We start from the raw sequence: 21,271 nt of genomic DNA on the forward strand, positions 1-21,271 counted from the left end.
CATAGCTTAAATTGCACAAAATTGTTCTAATCAAAAAGAAATAGTTTCGCTCCTTAACGCAATCCTACCAGTAAATTAGATAGAAATTCCAGAAGAAATAATGTTGAAAATTACAGTAACGGTGCAGTCCATAATTGCAAAATCGTAGGTGAAAGCAATCAAACACCTAGTGCAGTACCGAATGCCTGTCAACTTTTTATTTTCCAACCCCGAACAACGTAAATCGTCAGACAAGACAAAATAAAGCATCGCTTGGAAAATTTCAGGAGTTTCTGCTAAAGTACTAGTGAATTATCTCCACCAACAAAACGAACTCAGTGGAAATTTGTTAAGTGCCGTCATTCCTTTTCGAGTCATAGTCGAACTTCTTCCATCTAAGGAAACACACAATGCCTCGACTAAAAACCTCTTAAAGCATGTAATACTCTGAAATGAGTGCAAGCTGCAACAGCAAGTGAATGAGCATTAAAGTTCTCGTATTTAGCCCGGTACACTGGATAGTGCAGTTTACTTAGTAACGGTCTGCTTCCTATTAGATATTCCAAGGCTCACCAGTACTTCAGGTCTTTTATACGGTGCTGTCTGCTCCACAAGCTGGACTATATTGAATTGTACTTCTAAATACCTTATATAGACACTTTTAAGTGTTGCCTTTAAGTAACTGTAACTGCTTAAGTCTTATAATGGCCTTGTTTTGAGTTATTCGATCTGACTATGTCGATGTGTATCTGGGCGATGTATAGCGTTTAAGATTTTTGTACTAATTTAGTGCATTCAATTAAATGGGTGGATTAGATTGCAATGCAGCGAGCTTGAAATTCTTTACGTGTTCTCATTTATCAAGTTATTCCTGCTCTAATCGGAATCGAGTATGCCAATGTTATTAATAGCAACAATGGCTTGTCAGATTATCTTTAAGCTCTGCTTTGATATCTTGCACTGCTTTGATATCTTGCACCTGTGTGCAATGTACTGCTCCGTACAGAAAGCCAATATGCGATTTAGTGTGTTATTCAAAGATAGCAGAATTGTGTGTTCATTTATATAATTTTATGCGGCATTGTGTGATTCGATCTGCAATGAAAAGATATTGCATGGGTTATTATCTATGGTATTAGTTCAAGAAAATATGTGTTTACTTTCCGATAATTTGATAAACCATACAATGTTCGCGGTGTATGCGATAAAGCTAACCAAACAAACTCGAAATATTTCGTTTCCGTTCCAGTTAATTTTAATCATGTGTGATTCGATTCATAGATTGAATTTCTCAAGTGGTAGGCATTGTTCGTTTAGACGTAAATTGAAATATTTTCATTTCCTTGTTTAGGGACCTCCAAGACATACAACTTTCCATAGTACGTAACGGCAAAAAAAATCTAATACTCAATAAATGACAGCATTCATTACTCAGAAAACGAAAGACTTAAGCCAGAAACCTGATCAATTATATTCGATTTAATGAAATATATGTCAAATCAAACTTGAATTAATCCTAACACAAACTTCATATTTGGTATTAATAATCAATCAATAATCACCCCCCCTCCCCTCCCTTTCATTTCAAACTTATCAAAATCCCATGACATTTTCTAATTCATAATTTCATTTAATTTTTTTTCCTGTTTTCAGTCAACACCGGTCGGTACAACGATCTTTCGCAATATCCATGCCGTGGATAAAGATGCCGGCGTTAACGGTTTAGTTGAGTATTTTCTTGTGGAAGGATCAGCTAATATGACCGATGACGATACATTAACCGCGGCTGATGGCTACGGGACATTCGAAATAGCGTTTCCGCATCAAGGACAGGTTTGTAACGAGACACTTTGTTAAATGCTCATACGGCGATTTCCATTTAATTTTATTGCCAATTACATAAGCAAACTCGTACACTCGTGCAGAATACATGGTTCGTGTACGTAGATAATATATGTATAGATGTTTGTACGTGTCACTCGTATGTATATATTTTCTCACTTTCGATTAAAACGTACAATAAATTGCTGCGAATTGATTTATAGCATTGAATCAGCGCCGATTAAGCCTGATTACCTGGTGAATTTCTTTTCGGACGTGGATGGAATTGAGGGAAAAAAACGTTTGAATTGGTATAACATGTTGTGTGTTGATGGTTTTCTTATATGTTCAGATTAATTAAAAACAAACACATTGACAGATAAGATTTATGATCACAGGAGGTGAGAGATATTGGCTATTGTGGGTACCCTTTTAGAACATTTTGGATTGCGTGCAGGAATTTTATGGTTTAGTCGGAGGAAACCTCCTCCCGCTCTAGAGAATCAAAAAAAAAGTCACTCAAAAAACTAGCACTGGAACTGTGATTCCTAAATTAGATTTTAGGTGAATATGTGTTTATGCCAATCGGTTCTTTACCTAATGACTACCTGCCAGTGAAACAGGGCAAAGATTTGATGAATTGACTCCGAATGTTTCATGCTGCACTTTCTTACAATTTTCCTGTTGGCACCGCAGAAGAAGCCTGCATAGTACATCCCATAAAGTACTCAGAGTGAAGACATGAGACCAAATTTGGTTTACTGGTGAAAAACGAGATTTCCACTGCGTTGTATTTAGGTTACCTTGCATATATAGGCCACCCTTTGCAAAACCTCTAATTCGAGAGCACAGCCTCAAACATCCGAAGATATCTATTGTAATATAACAGTAGGGACAATACAGCTTCATCTTTCACTGTAGCTCCAAAAATTACCATGTTTAAGCAGCCGGATGGACTTGATTCTGTTGTCTATTTTACCAAGAAAAGCGACACTTTTGAAAGCGCGAGAAGTTCTTCTTAAAGATGAGCCAATGACGAATTTAAGTTGTGCTGCTTCAAAGGCAACGCCATCACTATTGCAGAAAGGAGACCCAATCGTGGAACAAAAATTCAAGGATGTACCTAACGAGCAAGCTGATGAACAGTAAACAAGGCTGAAGTCAACAAAGGGACACAAAGTGAAACCAGACATTCTGAAAGTTTGTGGCGCTACCTCACTTCGGCCGTCGACGAAGCTCTCACGGCGAAAGCGCATCCTCGCTCGGGAGCAGACTACCATATATCACTGTAGCGGCTAGGTTCGGGTAAGACGATTCCGCGCCGCTCCTTTCGCCCTCATGTATCCCTGTTCGGTAACCTCATCCCACGTTACAATTTAGATTGTGTACTGAGTCATTCGAAATAAAGTTTCAGTCACATCAAACTGCATTTTACCTTTTGATTCTAAACTAGTGACCCCATGAACGTAAAGTAAAGCACGTACCATTCACGAGCAGCAGTTCCGCCGTCTTTCAAATTGCTAAAATACACCAACAGATAGCCGCTAGCCTCTCGTCTAGCCATTGTGTAACTGGCAACACTGCACAGAGAGGCACTTCAACAACCAAGGGACACCATCGATTTCCAGCAAGGCCGCTCCACGCTGTTGCGCCAAAGCCAGGTCTACGCAAGGCACTTTACTATCACGCCAAGCACGGTTCCGAGACCATACGTTGCAGACAGCTCGTAGTCAAGCCTCTTCTTTCGGCTCGTAGTCAAGCCTCTTGGGAAGCAAAGTCTCATCCTGCAAACAGTTAACAGCACGGCTGTCGCCACCTTTGGCAACCTATAGCTGACCTCGGGCTACGCGATTTTCTCAATGGCCTTCGCCATCGCTGGCGTCCGGATGGCTATTTTGGAAACAGACTCACTCAATCATAATGGCCTAATCATTGACATCCGCACTAATCATTCCTGGAACAACAACACCAACTCATCCACGAGCTGCATATTCGACCCTTTTCCAAGCATTCAATCAATCAGCGCTCGCCCAACGCCAGCAATACCAAAAGGCCCTATCGCTGTAACCTACAGACACCTGCTCGCCAGATTCTTAAAGACCAGCTTTTCACCTGGTATTGCCGACCTGCGAGTGAACCATGAAATCATCACAACCAAACAACCAGTCTTTTTATAATTCCGCTGTCTCGCTGGTCAAGGTATTACCACGGCAAAAAGAAATTCGGAAATGAGCTTCGCGCCAGCCCTCAACAAATAGTACCCAATTGCGCCATTAGGGACTATCTTCGAATGTCTTCGCCCCGACCATTATCCGCTGCCAATAATGTAAAATCTAGTCCAAGGCGCCAACGGCTCATTGTTCTCCATCGCCAACCTGCAGCGAGCATTTTGGCAAACACCTCAAAAGACATACGCAAGAGACCAGTCAGTCAGTTTGGAGCTATTCGAGCCTTTGGGGATCCCGCTCGATGCAACCCGAATGATGCAACGCACTCTCATCCATCTATCCAGGAATCTGCCGTTCGTCAGCATCTAATATTCTCTTGTTCCCGAAGAACCACAACACAGGCCACAGGCCGATGAGCACTTCACAGCTTAAACGTTTCCTTAAAATACTCAACTGTTAGCGGCGCTGCATTCCAGAGCCGCCGAGTTGGATGCGCTGCATTATGAGCTTCTTAAGGATTGTTCTTCAAATTGACCACCCGACGCCGGGGTTGCATTTGAATGTTGCAAGCAGAGCATCCTTACAGTCGCCGTTTCCGCATTCCGTTCAACGTTGATCTTTCGCGCAAAGGCTTCCAACATCACCTTTGGCCGCATTAGACCAACAGCGATCCCATGGAATGTGGATTCAGCCAGTTTTTTCTATAGGAAGGCGTCGGTGTCCGGACGGCGATTCTCCGCATGAAATCGTGGTTCTTAGCAGTTTTTGCAGCTGTAAAATTTGTTCAACACATTCTATAAGGTCGACACTTCGTAATTCACAACGACCAATGGCCAATCGTAAATGCTTTAATATAACGTTCAGACACAATCTCGTCGCATCAAAACAGGAAACTCGACTTCCTTAGCTTGCCCGGGACCTGCATGAAATATACGTCAGGTGTTGAAAGCACTGTCACCAAGTTCTCTCTGGCGTAGAAACAGTCACCGTGCCATCACTAAAGTTACCAGCGAGGCCCAAGCTGAGGAAAATCAACTATCTCGCTTGTTAGCAAGACCGCGACTTAAACTTTAGCGCACTATAACGACACACTTAACACATATCTATCAATAGTCATCCATCGTTAAGCCTTCGGTACCGTATACCAATTATCGCACTGCTAAAGTTCTTGTGACCGGATCTATGCAAGGATGTTTTCCGCTGAGCGAACCAATGTGTGTCATTTCAGCTATCCAAAGTCCATCACAACAACTGCGTTGAATTTGGTAGTCTCAAGGCACCAGGTGACCGCTTTGATCACATCCACATCAGCCTGATCAAGATGCCACTGTACGATGGATAAGAAAACAGTAGGCCCAAGGCAGTACCATTGCGGGACACCAAGTTTCCTGCTGTGGTCACCAAGAGCACTTTTCGACCACTAAACCCAAATTTTCGGCCTTCCGTTCGAGATCACCACCGAGGTAGGGAAACAGTTTTAGTGGAGCCCCATCACTGAGGTTACACAACTAGTATGGGCTCCTGATACCCACACAACGTCTTACAACTCGTGGAGAATGATATGGTCCACCACATGCACCGAACAATTGAAGGTGCAATCCGAAGACATTTTGGCTCTAGGCTACTGCAGTTCACACCCCAAACATAGTCAATTTACGCCGGCTATTCAGCGCGATCCAAACACTTGGCCACCTGCGACTACATTAAAAAACCTCCGCAACATCCATACACTGCGCTGCATTTTCTGCATTACCCGAACTTGTCATTCGCACTGAATACATATCTCCGCTATTTGCCTCAGGGGTCGTCAACGATCCTTAATTGGGTTGCTTACGATGCGGAGCATCCGCGAGGGGCCCGAGCACCCCCTAGCTGGCTTAATACCTGATTCCTAGGTAGTAGCCTCGAGAGAATTTCTCAATGAAGAGAGAACTGTGAGTGACCGATACACGCCGGGACACACTGAGAGTCCCCGGAAGCTTCTACGTCGATGAGGTGATGTGATTCAAGCTCTTTCAAAGAGGTAGTTGTCGCGTGTATCAAGAGCCAGCCCCTTCGGGACCCTTGCCGGGTAGTGTGCATTGAACCGGTATTAATAGACTGTGTTGCCCCGAGCGTGCGCTGATCCGTCCACGAATTCCGGGATCATCTAAACGTAGATTTAACCTCAGAGAACTGAGGGTATACCCGTTCTTGACTATTGTGGACCAGGTAAATACATATACAAGCGCAAGGGAAGGGAAGGAAACGGCAACGTACACTAGGTAAGTGGCTCCCTCTTGGCAAAATGAGACTAGAGGCAGATACACTGTGCAGCTCATTAGCAACTGTGAAGGTGGCTGAATCGGAAACATAGTGAGACTGACTATTTCCTTGTCCAGCTCTTAAGTGGGTAAAAAAATCCACCACTTGTTGTAATGGAACCGCTGAATGATTTTAAACAAATCAAACAGAACAATTCTCGCGCCCTTCTCGATAATTAATTAATTAAAAAGTCAGGTAAGTCTAACCAAATCATTACAAAAACCCCCGAAGATGGGGGGTGGGTCATGTGGCAATTAAGTGCTCCTTAGTCTACCCGTGCGCCAAGTGGGCCAGGTTCATGGTCCGACGAATACTCCACAACACCGGAACAGGCGCCAAAATACGTTAATTCCGGGGGCAACGATCAGCCTGCAAACTATCAAAATTGTCCAATCTTCTTGAGGGTCGTGGCGAAGAGAAATGCTCAAAAGCGAGCACCACCTTCCCGTCTCCCACACATTCAAACCACTCGAGCATCGAGCCATCCTATTACCAACCTGACTTTCACACGTCCGTCCGTATTCTTCGCAGACGTCGTACGAATTGGCACTATATCACCCGCCCAGTCGAACAAAGTTCGCCAAGAAATCGCAAGAACTCCTGCAGATGTTCAACGCGATGGTTCGTATTATGAAATCCATCAATGAACGTTAGGATCATCGAGTTGAGCATCAACTCCATCATTGGTTCCAGCTATTCCTTCAGAAACACAAACCCCACATAGTGCTCCTATGCGAAACCGGATTGCACTATAAGTACGAACCTAGCATTCCCAACTTCAACCTTTTCCATACTGACCGGCCATAATCCAATCTTCGCTCCATCGGCAGTGGTGCAGCCATCCATATCGGCAAGAAATTCCTGTCTTACCAATACTGCCCAACCGCCAACAGTTTTAAATCACAATTTTTTTCGATCTTCATTGCTGTCGTCTACTGACCGAACCAGTCCATCGATACCATGGTATCAAAGTAGGTGAAGACTTCAACGCCAGACACCAGTCTTGATTTGATGCACGGTCGAACCAAAATGGGGGAAAACTCCACCGTTTCCTAACAAACACCCATCGAACCATAAACCTTTCCCACTTTAGCCCAGCCCTTCTCACCTTCTATAAGGGTTTCTATCACTCATATCTGGATCATTTCAGCATGAGAAGTAACATTACTGCTAATTTATATCCTCTCCTGGAAACCGTCCCCAGCATTAGCGACCACAATGCTGTAATCCTCGATATTAAACTTCCTGAAAGAGACACCACCAAACCATCTCCCAACCTGAAAAGGCTAATATCCTAGCAAACCACTTCCTGCAACCACACCCGCGATCAGGTTTTCGAAACCGAGGTCAGTGAATCAATTTCTCGACATCAATCGATCCCATCTTTCGATCGCATCCGAACTACACAAAACCTATTCACCCATCCCCTCAATCACAAAAAAATGAAAACCCTCTTAACCCCTATAGCTACAGACCTACCTCCATCCTTTCCTTCTCCGCCAAGATCTTCGAGCGGACCATTAAGCCCATTATCGACGAGCGCTGTGACTCCAATTGCACACTTTCCGATTTCCAGTTCGCAAACCGGTCTAACCACTCCAACCCTAGCCTGCCTCCGAAACCTGAGAAAAGCTTTCGACTTCATGTGGCAATACGGTCTCGCTTTTAAGCTCTCTGAAGTTATCAAATTTGATCCGCACCTCTGTAAGCTAATCCTTAACTTTGTAGATGGGCAAAAATCCCAAGTCAACATATAACAACACCTTTCATCCCCATACATATGTCCAGCAAACATTCTTCAAGGTTCAGTCCTTTCAACCACCTTGTTTCCCCTGTTCACTAACTCCCCTGTTCACTAACTCCCCTGTTCCCTAACTAAACCATCAAAATTTTAGAATTCGCGGATGATCTTACTCCTCCACTAAACATATTTTTCTTGGCGAAGCTCGTCTGAATTCCTATTTGGATGAGCTTTGTAGATACTTTATCCATTGGAAATTATTCCTTAATCCTCAAAAGTGTGAAACAATTGTGTTTCACGGCAACATGAGGATCACGCCAAAAATAAGGAAAGAAATTGCCGTCCATTCCCTCAAAATCCGTGAGACGCCCATTCCCACTGTGAACGAAGTCACTTACATAGGGGTGACCATGAACTCCCGTCTTTCTTACATATCCCATATTTCGAAGACACTGAACTGTGCAAATGGTGCCTACAAATCCCTGTACCCCATCCTAAACCACAGCGACCCAACGCCCCAAAAAATTAAGCTATATTGTTATTAACAGCTTATCAGATCTCTCCTCACTTTTGGCTTCATCTTCTGATTCTATAGTTCACCGTCCCAAATAGAGAAGCTCCGCCTGAGTGAATGGAAGATCCTCCACCAGTGCTCCAAGATTTAAAAGAACAAAGACCATTCCAAATATATCTCCAACCAAGTCTTATACGATTCATATCAAACTCCCCGTATCGACGCTGTCTTCGTCCGTCAGGCCATTAATTTCCTAACCAAAATGTCAGACACACTCCAATACCCTTATCGCCCAGGTCATGTAGATTGATAACGCTGAAGACAATCTTCTTCGTACTCATTTTTTCCCTCAACTTGTCTTATCCCTACAATCCCAAAACCGCCTCTTCGATCCCCAAAGTAGAGTAGTCTTTCACACCAGTATTTACACCTGGCCCTAATTTACAAAACCGACCCATCGCTAGTATCAATCCCCAGCTCCTAATCCCCAAACCGCTCCTGCATCCCTCATCCTACCGCTTTCTAATTAGTTATAGTTTCAATATTAGTCATAATGAGTGAATAAATAAAAGTGTTTTCTTTCTTTCTGAACCAATTTAATCAATTTTTTTTAGGTCACCGTTGCGAAAACCTTGGATTACGAGCGAATTCAACGATACTACCTGACTGTTATTGCTTCGGTAAGTGAAAATTTTATTTGAATCATTCCTTTTTCCTCTTATTTGGTTCACGAGAACCTATGAATAGTACTTCCTACGAAAAAGTCGACGATAAAGAAATCGATAACAGTTTCCCACAAAGAACAAAATTACTGTGATGCAGCCAACGTAGTTTCCATCAAATTGTGTTTGGTGTGAATTGGGGTCTCTCTCTGATAATGATTGTCTAGACTCCGATGTTTACTCAAATTTTACTTTATTTGCTTCACTTCCTTATTTTTTACAAACCACATGCTTTGGCCTCTTTGTTTCCTCGGGTCCGCGGACGTCAACTTCACTTCTTTTTATCTTTTAACAAATGTCATAACTGACATTTCTTCCAACCGCTACCAAGCCACCTATCGATTTACTGCGGCCATTAATACAGCGGCTGAGGCGAATTCACAATGGTGCCCCAGGTTCATGCCTTCGCTGCACTGCCGCAGAGTGGCAACCGCTCACTTTATTTCTGGATTGCGAACGATATTTGAAATAATTTAATATTATAATTTTCGATCTCTCTCATTCTGCACCATTTGGCATATCTAAAAAGAAGTTTTCTTTTTTGGTTCACATACAGTATTCCAGCTACCATTTATTCCATTTGCACTGCAAGATCCTTTAGCTGCAAATGAGTGTCTATTCAACTTGATATCTGTTTGTCCTGATACTTTTTGCTCCACGAAAAGGAACTTCGAAATTCATTGAATTAAGCACTCAAATCAACTTCACCATCAACGGTATAACAACCGGTATCCGATCTAGGCCTGCCTTTATAAGGAACTTCAGACATCCCGGTTTTGCGCCGAGGTCCACCAATTCGATATCCCTAAAGACTGCTGGCGTCCTGACCTACGCCATCGCTCCATCTCAGGTAGGGTCTGCCTCGTCTTCTTTTTCTACCATAGATATTGCCCTTATAGACTTTCCCAACTGGATCATCCGCATCCTTACGAATTATGTGACCCGCCCACCGTAACCTATTGAGCCGGAGGATTTTATTCACAACCAGTCGGTCATGATATCGCTCATAGATTTCGTCGTCATGTAGGCTACGGAATCGTCCATCTTCATGTAGGGAGCCAAAAATTCTTCGAAGGATTCTTGTCTCCAATGCGGCCAAGAGTCCGCAATTTTTCTTGCTAAGAACCCAAGTCTCCGAGGAATACGAGAGGATTGGCCAGATCATTGTCTTGTACAGTGACCCTATGGTGGGACCTATCGAGCGGAACAGTTTTTGCAAGCTGAAATAGGCTCTGTTGGCTAACAACAACCGTGGGCGGATTTCATCGTCGTAGCTGTGGATGATTCTTTCCATGATGTCGATATCGTCAGCATAGGCCAGTAGTTAGGTGGATTTAAAGAAGATCGTACCTCTTGCATTTACCTCAGCATCACGGATCACTTTCTCCAGGGCCAGGTTGAGGAGGACGCATGATAGGGTATCCCCTTGTCGTAGACCGTTGTTGATGTCGAATGGTCTGAAAGTGATCCTCCTGCGTTCATCTGGCCTCGCCGATTGGTCAGGACCAGCTTAATTAGTCTTATCAATTTCGTCGGGACACCGAATTCTCTCATGACTGTGTAGAATTTTACCCTGGATATGCTATCATAGGCGACTTTAAAGTCAATTAAAAGATGGTGCAATTGATGCCATATTCCAACAGTTGATCACTTGCAACACAGGGAAAATTGAATCTCTTGCTGATTTGTCTGGAGTGAAGCCTCTTTTGAATGAGTCAACGATATTCTGGGCATATGGGGCTATCCGGCCTAGCAAGATAGAGGAGAATATCTTATAGATGGTACTCAGCAACGTGATACCTCTATAATTGCTGCACTGCGTGATATCTCCCTTTTAATGTATGAGACAGATAATGCCTATTTGCCAGTTAGGCGTTGATTCGCTGCAGCACACCTTTTGCACACGTTGATGAACTACTTGGTGTAATTGGTCACTTCCATATGTAACCAATTCGGCTGTAATTCCATCGACTTCTGGCGACTTATGACTTTTAAGCCCATGAATTGCATGGAGTGTTTCTTCTACACTTGCTGGTGGCAGTATTTGTTCATCATGTTCAGTTGGCGGGACCCCCAACCCGCCCATATTCTGGTTGTTCAGTAGCTCATCAAAGTACTCAACCCATCGCTCTAATATGCCCATTCTGACGGAAATCAGATTTCCCTCTTTGTCTCGGCAGGGTGAGCATCGAGGTGTTGGGGCTTCATCCTGTTGACTTATTGGTAAAACTTCGCACCTAGTACGGCTGCTCTCTGTACTTTTCGAGTTCACAGACTTGTTGGTTGTCCCAGGCTTCCTTTTTCCGTCAGTGAAGTCCCTTCTTCGCTCGACGGAGTTCGTGAAGAGTCTCCGCGCGTGCCCGCGTTCTTTGAGAATGCAGCATTACTCCGTATGCGGCATTTTTCCATTGCATTGCTAGCTTACATTCATCATCAAACTAGCCGTTCCGACTCTTTTTGCAGCTGGGGCAAGTATGTTAGTGGCCGTATTTATGAATTTATGATAACGTTCTTCAGGTGATTGTGAAAATCATTTGTTGATGCTTTATCTCCAGGACCTCTGTTGACTGCAGTTATTGCGGCATCCATTTTGCCCTCATAGGAGTTGCGGTGGGCTGTGCCGTGGATGGCTTCAGTGTTAACTCTTACCTGGTTGTCAGAGGGTGGTGTCGTTATTCGAGTTCGACAAGATAGTGATCCGAGTCAAAATTGGCCCGCTTATATGTTCTGACATTCATCAAGGCTGAGAGGTGGTGGCGTTCGATCAACACGTGGTCAATTTGATTGAAAGTAGTCCCGTCTGGAGAGGCCCATGTTTGTTTGTGGACCGCTTTCCTCGGGGGCCAACGTATCGGCTAAATATTGGCTTCGTCCCTGCTTGGTTCTTAAAATCGCCAAGTATGATTTTGATATCATATCTGGAACAAGCTTCGAGGGTTCGTTCTATTGCCTCGTAGAAGATATCCTTCTCCGACTCTGCAGTCTCATCTGTAGGGGCGTAAACATTAATGAAGCTTATACTTCTAAATTTTCCTCGCAAGCACAGAGTGCATACCCCTTCAGTTATGTTTTCAAAGCCGATAACAGCAAGTTTCATTTTTTGGCTTACTAAGAAACCAACTCCGAGCACATGGTTTACTGGATGGCCACTATAATATATAGTGTAGCGACTCTTCTCCAGCAAGCCGGTCCCTGCCTAACACATTTCCTGTAATGCTGTTACATCAGCCCTATATTGGGACAGGGTATCGGCTAGCTGCTCAGCAGCATTCGGTTTGCACAGAAGCGCACGTTCCATGAGAAAATGCGCAAGTCGTTATTCCGTTGTCCTTTCCGGGTTCGTCATTGTAACATCCATCCATTCCGAGGCTCCTGTTGTGACTTCGTAACAAATTGTCCTCCATGTAGGGTTGTCAGTCTTATCCAACCCCAACCTGAAGGACCAGTTGGTACAATTTGTCTCGTTTTTAGGCGTGGGAGACTCGTCTTCATCCTTCTCCCTCTGCAGGTTTTCGTTAAGAAAGAGCTCCCAGCGGTCTCCATGTGGAGGTGGAGATAGGGTTTGGTAGTAGAGCTGTTGGTTCGACAGGCATTTCCCAGGATTTATGCTGAATCGTAGGTACCAATCCACGTTTGGTCCTGGTACCTATACTACCCTTTGACCAATTCAAATCCTCAACTTTCAAATCAAGTTGCGACCTCTTTCAATTGAAGTCCAGTCTCTGCTGTGTATTGTTAGACGTGGTTGAGCGATGTTCTCATCTGACCTCCATTTTCTAAGAGCGGTACATGTTTACCTAATCAACTCCGACTTATAAATCGTTTGCTGGTCCCTAAACCCAATCCTGCACCTATTTAACATTATCTCGTAAAATATTTCAAAGCAGAATACATCCATTCACCTTTCCCTTTTGCACCACCAGTCCATATGTTTCACACGCAAAATGTTATTCGCACATTTGAATAATGAGTAACACTAAAACCTACAGCTTCTGATCCGAAGAAGCTCATCAATTTTCCTTCCAGCAACATGTTGACTTCTTCACCGAGCCATTTATAACACTGACCTAAATCACAAAGAAGATGCTAATGATTGCGCCAATGTATCAACATTAAATGCTGGTCAGAGAATGGCAAATGACATTATCAGCAAAGTTACCATCAAGAGCCAGGCGAAAGCGAAGGGTAACGGTCGCTTTTAAAACCTAGACATCTAGGCAAGCACCTGTGTAAGCCAAAGAAGTGTCAGAAAAAACACTGAGTGACATAAACCAAATGAATTTCTGCAACTTAAAACAAGTTCCATAAATAAAATCGGCATCAGAGATATTTATGCAAAGAAAGTTATGTGTTCATTGGGGACTATCTTTTTGAGAGATTATGCTTTGTGGACTAGCTTCAGTTTAATGTCTACTTTCACATGCTAATCTACAGGTTGGATTGAAGAACGACTTTCCTTCGAACCTGTTACGTACAAATATCCATTTGCTGGAAGTTCACTGTACTTGGAAAAGCGGAAAACATAAAAAATAAAAATTTCACCATCTTCCTTGCCTGCATCTAAAAACTGCATTCCTCCTTCCCTCTTCAAACAAAAAACCCTAATTGCATCTTAAGTTTTTCAACAACGACCCAGTCGTACTTGCAGTGCAGACTGTGCAAACTCGTTACATAAAAATATGAATAATTAGCTGTCGTCTTCGCCAATAGAGGGCCGAAGGAATTTCCATGTAATCTCGTTGATGGGATCTTCTTCGAGTGCCAGCCAAACAACTCCGTATATTAGTCCGTCTTGCAAAATGAATTTAACATTATTTCCTAAGTGCAAAAAACCTGTACCATGGAAAAGTTGAAGGAAAAAAGGTTACAAAGAACCATTAGATCCACACTGCATCCATATTATAACCGCTAATGGCATATTTGCTGGGTATCACTCGCGAGCGTAGTGCATTACAGTGATATGACCGTTAATTTTATTAAAAGTTATTTGCATGACTTCTCGTAGGCTTCGCGGTTGACTATTGTTACTGCAACTGCGGCTGGTAATTTCTCACAATTCATAATTTCTTTCACTTGCTCCATTGTTGTGGAAGAGACACAGAATGATATCTTTGGGATTGTTCGGTTGTTAGGACTGAATTGCAACAGTAGTTAGATTTCAAATAGTTGATAGTTTCAAACAATGAACTTTGATAGCATTTATGGTTTGATAAAGTTCGAAAGCGACTCGGAGCGGTTGGGAGTGGTCCCAGTAACTTCAATTGTTTTTCAGTTTTTGATCGGAAATATTTGTTATTGCTTCGAATTCTAACTCCTTCACGTCTAATTGCAGAAAGTCGATCGGACATTGCTCTACTTTCAATATAAATAAGAATTATATATGTATCGTTGACAGTCACACCTGAATGGGGCGCGTCAACTACACCTAGGCGCTATGGTAACTGCTTTACTGACATGCACTTGAGCCCTTCCTGGACTTTCCGAAGAGCTTGCATTCCTCCTCCACTGTTCTGCGCCATGTGTTCTGAGGGGACCCGCTCGTAGGCTTTCTTCGAATAAGTGGTTCCACTGCATCACGTACCCAGCAGTGGATTTACCGCCTTGCTTGATGTGCGACATATCCACTGCCAACTCCGACTAGTGATTAAAACATCTATTGTTCACTGGTCCATACGTCGATGAAGTTGTTCGTTCAAAATCATATCAGACCAAAGTGCCCCGATGACATGATACAAAGAATTGTTGACGAAGATACAGGGCTTTCAATGTGCTAGCAGCAGAGAAGGAAGATTAGTACAGAACAGTCTTCACTTGACATTAATGTTGAGGTAACTGCATTTCCAAATTTTGAATAAAGTAACAAATGCAGATCTAGCGTTGTTAATGAGTCGAGTGACATCGAGTTCGCTGGCCCCATCTAAAGAAACGCCACTAACGTCACTAGATATACAAATTGATCGAGCCCTTCCATGTTCTGTCCATCAGCGCAAATAAGAGGAAGTCAAGCTGAGAACATCGGTTTTGTTGGTGTCTGTCTTCATTCCGATACTGTCACTCCCGGTTAACGCTGTCAAAAGCACTAATGATCCATAGGGCGTGAATGTCGTCAATGTTGGAGGATCCAAAGTGGGATCCAACGACAGCAGATAGCACCCAGCTACCCCTATCACACTTACGATGGATTCGCCTCTCTGAGACCTTAACAATCATACTCTTCTTCCACTCTCTGGGAAAGACCTCTACATTGATGGCCGAAATGATTTCTCTTCTTCTTGGAGGAACAACCTTCATCCACATGTTATGGTGACTAGCCATTTCATTCACAAGAAGCGGAACTTCATCGGATGTGATACGGTTATGAACCTTGGTCAAATGTCCTTTCCACCTCGTCATCGTGGATGAAAAGTCGATCGTTATTATCCTTCACTGAATCATCAAAAGATTTGCGACCACATGCAAGTTCTTTCGTGATATGGTATGCACTTTTGAAATCATTGCGTTGTGCGGAATCTTCCACTTTCCTGATCAGCGCAATAGCAAATTCTCTTTTATCACGTGTACTACGCTGAACATTGTAGAATTTCGCCCGATAACGCAGTTCGAGCGCGTCATGACCGCCGTCATTCGAAGCCGCCATTAGAGTCTTCAATCCCTTCTGTCCATCGATCCGCTTCCACGATTCCGCAGTCGATCAGATCTTATGACGACCCTTTGGGAAGTAGTAGCACTCGAGAAAAGGGCGTTTTTATAGAGACGCAATGCTCATCGATATTCTCAGACAGGTTACTCAGCGCATCTGACTTTATGGCAGGCTCTGTGCTCGAACAATGTGCCACCAATGAGGAGGAGGTGGAAGCTACAGAAATCCAGAAACATTCCACCATTGTCGTTACGGTCGTCAACACCCTCTCCCTGCAAGGAGGCAAGAAAGACTTTCAGTGTATTCTTAAGCCCCAGCTCCCAGGACACATTATATCAATCTGTCAATTTTTGCAACAATTCAGAACATATACCTTTGTGTTCTGACAGGATGGATTTCCAAAATATCAATTTCTATCTTTACTACCCATCCATTCCGCCGTACCCACACTCAATGTGGAAAATAAGATGAACCGTAGTTAGTGAGCTTATTGCTAATATACACATTGCACTAATTCTTCTCGAAGTGATTTTCCTGTTTTCTTTACAATTCACGCTCAAATTCCAAGTGTTGCTCCGTCGGTCCAACTAAAGTACAGATCGCTCTAAATTAACAGCTCAGGGGCTCGGGTTGCTTATAAGCTAGTTCATCGCGTGATCAAACGATCACAATACCCTTTGCACCATCCTTTGCCATCTTCCTAGAAGCAATGATAAAAAAGCCTCCAAAGCGAGACTTGATGAACTTTAAGGTGGGCGGAGTTTCCACAACCCTATCCAAACTTTTCCAATTTCCCCATAACAACCCTGTGACTTACTTTGTTCATATTTCCCTTCATATTTACCTCTTCCCCTTGTGCCTAACTGTCCTAGGTCAGACTATTCGCTCGGCGCTCCTCTTCTTACTTCCTCTTTGGTTCGGTTCCTCAATGATAAACTTATTACCAACATTAAAACTGATTCCGATAGGTTCCCTAACCGTTTCCAAGGATTTTTAACAGCGATCTCGAAGTTTACTGCTCCTTAAATATTCAAGGTCCTTCTAAGGCTCGTCCTTTTAAGGCTCGTTTATAGTTTTATCCAGTGAGGTTCGTTTACGGCTCTGTTTCGGTCGCAGACGACAAGTGTGAAACGTTGTTTCGGTTTCCATTTGGTACTTAATAGAAAGGGTATGATACCGAATACTCCTGCAGCCCGAACAGGTTTTATCATATCTCAATACGGTTCGAATTCTTGTCCACAGAACAAAAAGCGTTCAAGTCTTTTACACACGCACGGTTTAGTTTTGGGTTTGACCTTCCAACGAATGTATTGTAAGTTCACTAAAATAAGCGGGATTGTCAGTGATTAATGTGGGCCGAAAACTAACCGCACCGAATGAAACCGAATACAAACTTTATTCCTATTCTCTAGTTATTAATCACCGCCTTATCTCACTCCCCTCTTTCCTTTTAAAAATCCTCATGAAATACATCAATAACTGGCGGACAACCTCCTAGCAAAAATGCGACATAGCTCTGGGAACCTCGATCTACTCCCTCCAACTTTACCAACTTTTCACTAAAGGTTACAATTAATGACAAGGGGTGCATGTAATTTATACCGCTTTCTTTCAAGCATTTATTTTTGTCATCCACAACATACTCGACATACTTCTCTACTCATACTGTTCACTATATAGCTCGTTTCTTACCTATTTAACCTATTTATTCTACAGAATATCTTTTAAGGGTAGCTCATGCCAGTCCTTTTTTCATCCTCTGGGACTTCTCGAGGCTGTACGCTAGATCACCCATAATTATATACTATTTTTTATTAATGGCTTTCCATTTTTACTCGCCTGTCTTTGCTTACTCTACGCAGGTGTCTTTTAACTGTTTGCTTCTCTCTGCTTTGTCTCCGCTAGACCATCTTTTTTTGCAATCAAATTTGAAAAGCGTTGTCTGAACCCTTCCCCACTATCCCTTTCTAGCTCTCATGCTAGACTGAACTCTTTTTTAGCCTTCAACGACAAAGAATACACCCTGATTAACACCGGCAATCCTGTATCCAGAACACCTAGTTTCATGCTGAGTTCCTCTACCGACTTCATCCCAATCCAGACCGCATTAACACGCATCCTCTCCATTAGGCAATTATGTTTTGTTGTTGAAACACTATAAAGGGATTCACCTCGCTATTCAAGCTCTGTAATTGCCTGATGGATAGCTCTGCCACTTCGGATATTAACCTTCGCGGAGCTCGGTAACTACTTTCGTTCCCCAATCCCGAGATTATGTCGGTCTTACAACACTCAAAACTACAGTTTCCTTGACTCTTACTTCCTAGTTTTAAGGATAGAACAAGATATTTCTTCCCTGTTTCATCTAACAAAACTACGTAATTGAAAAACAAGAATGAAGGTACAACAACTCACTTTCAGCTCATTAGATTCAAATTCATAAGGATGGACGATTCCGTAGCCTACACAATGACGAAATCTATGAACGATACCATGACCGTCCGGTTGTGGGTAAAATCCGGCTCAATAGGTTACGGTGGGCGGGTCACTTAATCCGTATGGATGAGGATGATCCCACCCGGGAAGTCTATAAGGGCAATATCTATGGTAGAAAAAGAAGACGAGGCAGACCCTGCCTAAGATGGAACGATGGCGTAGGTCAGGACGCCAGACAGCTTTTAGGGATATCGAATTGGTGGACCTCGGCGCAAAACCGGGATGTCTATAGTTCCTTATTAAGGCAGGCCTAGACCGGATACCGGTTGTTGCGCCGTTGATGATGATGAGATTCAAATTCAAATTAGTATAAATTAATTTTCCATTTCCTTCTTAGAATTTCTGTTCTTTCTTCAGATAAATCTAGACTTTCTGCTTCTGTAGAAAACGGAAACGGAGAAAACGGAAAACTCTTTCGAAACTCTGGCCGCTTTGGAAGCCACAGCGCTCCCAGTACCGTCACGGAAGGATAAGCTGGGTTCACTACCGCCAATTAATTCCATAGGCTGATACTGCTCCAAGGCACATATAAATACAGGGACATGTCCACGCACTTGAGGGGTTTCAACAGGAATTTGGATTCATGAGTATCCACCGTCAACAACGTTCATAACATGTGCCAACTCAGTTCAAAAATACCCCAGGGAGAAAAGCGCAGTGGAAACACCTCTACTCAGCTAACTCGAAATACTAAAGTCATAATCATAAACTTGATATATTACGGCAACTCAAAATAAACTGATGCAATTTCTGCAATCCCGGAAAATAACGTAATCAAAATTCATCTAGAAAGTGTAATCGCTGTTAGCCGGCTTTTCCTAATCAGCAACCAACAAGGGCTCGACGGCACGACTTTGAAGCACGACCTTCTTGACGCTCCCACCCTATCTTATCATTTCCAGGCTAATTAATTCGAAACGATCCTTATTTTATGCACTTGGACCGAGCTCCTACATGGCGAAGCGAATGAAAAGCGAACAGAGAAACATCCCCAACCCTTGCACTTTACTCAATAGATACGAAGGTCTCTACTACTCTACTCTAAGTCCAAATGCCACTAGATTAATCGTTATCGTTTTTCAGTAAACACCTGTCTTAATCCTAAGGTAAACAAAAGAAGATTGTCCCGAGCAACGATCAGTAGAGCTTTTCCTGTTTCATCTTCTCGAACTTCGAAAACAACACTCCCGCGCGGGCTACAGGGGAAGGAAAATCGCAATTCTTTGACAGACCACCAAATTTAACTTAAATAGGACCCACTCTAAAAGGCACAAACCAAAGTTACACCTGTCCCAATGTCACATATTAAACTGCCTCTCCTCCAAGCATCGATTTCCAAAGCGCTGCAATGAATCCCCACACTCAGCTACTCTTCATAAGAACACAATTATCGAAAGACTGTTGGGTGTAATTGAATTTGTTGATTCAGGCAACTATGAAAAGTATCACGAAACGTATGCTTTACAGTTAATATCCCCAATCACCCCCTGACTCTCTCGGATGCTAACTTCCTTGCATCCATCCCTCCTCTCTCGTCTCAGCCTGGAACCACATCAATCTTAGGTCCCAAATTTACAAAATGTACTCGCGCTATTTAACAGCGGCGGACTTCAGCTGAAATGAAAACCTGCACCAAGTCAAGGAGGATTTAGCTCGTCTATAACAAGACTGGATAGCTAGAGCTCCTGTGCCAGACGCATGCAAATACATACAAGATTACGGTGGCCTGCACAGGGCACTGACCTGTAGGGGCAATGCCATAAGGCTTGGTATATCCTACAATTCGCATTGCCGAAACTGCGGAAAGAAGGGAGACACTGTCAGCATCTTCTTTTGCAATTGTCGAGCTCTAGATCCTGGGCAGTTGGACTTTGCTCCCCATACTCTTACCACAGCAGTCAGGGTCGTAGGAGTTTGTGGCACCAAAATGGCGCACCACAGCTCTAATTAGGCTCATCGGAGGGACCACTGATACATACCCTACAACTTCTTCTTTTTTTAAACCAAACCCGCATAATTTTTACCTCAGGCCCGGATTTGCTTTCCACTGGCTCAGAATGACAGATTGGTGAACTGAAAAGACATACAATTATAAAAGGAAGCTACTGTGAAAGGGTAACTTTGAATACCAGCGACAATTTAAGGAGCCAAAAAAGCGCGACGGATTAAGGTTCGAATCCTTTATTCAGGTTTCTTTAGAGGTATTATTAAAACCTGACTATTTGCCTGTCCACCCTAAGGTGTTATATGTAGAATGTGATTAAAGCGAATAGTTTGCCAATATTTCGAAGATCTCATATTACCTTGAACAATCTCAATAATTGAAAACTGACTTTACGGGTGAAGGGGCAGTCGTCAGATTGCAAAAGTGAAGTCATGTTGGACGTGATGTGTACTTGGATTGATCGAACCGAATTTTTCGTTTAATTTAATTACAAATAGGATTCATACCGCAAGAATTATTGGAAATTCTATTATTATTTACAACGCTATAAACAGATAATTTGTCGTATTGCAAGACATTGTATATATCATATCAGTGATTTCCAATTGCTAGAACGCTGTGGTTAATTGAAAATTGGTTCAATGGACGAAATATTGATCATCGAAAGTTAAGCGCTATTGGCAATGACTAGTACTCAGATGGGGGACCGGGTGATAGTTTTATTTTTACCTGTTTTCGTTTTTAGTTTTCCATCTACTGTGCATACCATACAATAGGATAATACATAGGTATGATTCAAAATTAAAGATTAGGGTACGTACAAAGGCATACACCAAAGTCTTCATTCGATTTCTCGACTTGTTATTTTCGAACACGGAACTCAATTACTTCCAATTTTCAATTTTCCAATACATCTAGCATTGGCCATGGTTCAAAACCTG

At 42.9% G+C, this 21,271-nt stretch overlaps 1 protein-coding gene across 2 annotated transcripts in view; it reads left to right on the top strand.

Annotated features, from left to right (window-relative positions):
* Positions 1-21,271, top strand: part of LOC119651765 (cadherin-99C) — a 466,245-nt gene that overhangs the window by 377,881 nt on the left and 67,093 nt on the right. For both annotated transcript variants that reach the window (XM_038055505.1, XM_038055506.1), the window contains 2 exons: positions 1,633-1,812; positions 9,142-9,207. In XM_038055505.1, the coding sequence (XP_037911433.1) occupies positions 1,633-1,812; positions 9,142-9,207 (246 nt within the window). The remainder of the gene's footprint in view (positions 1-1,632; positions 1,813-9,141; positions 9,208-21,271) is intronic.

This window comes from Hermetia illucens, chromosome 3 (genome assembly GCF_905115235.1).
Source record: "Hermetia illucens chromosome 3, iHerIll2.2.curated.20191125, whole genome shotgun sequence".
NCBI lineage: Eukaryota > Metazoa > Arthropoda > Insecta > Diptera > Stratiomyidae > Hermetia > Hermetia illucens.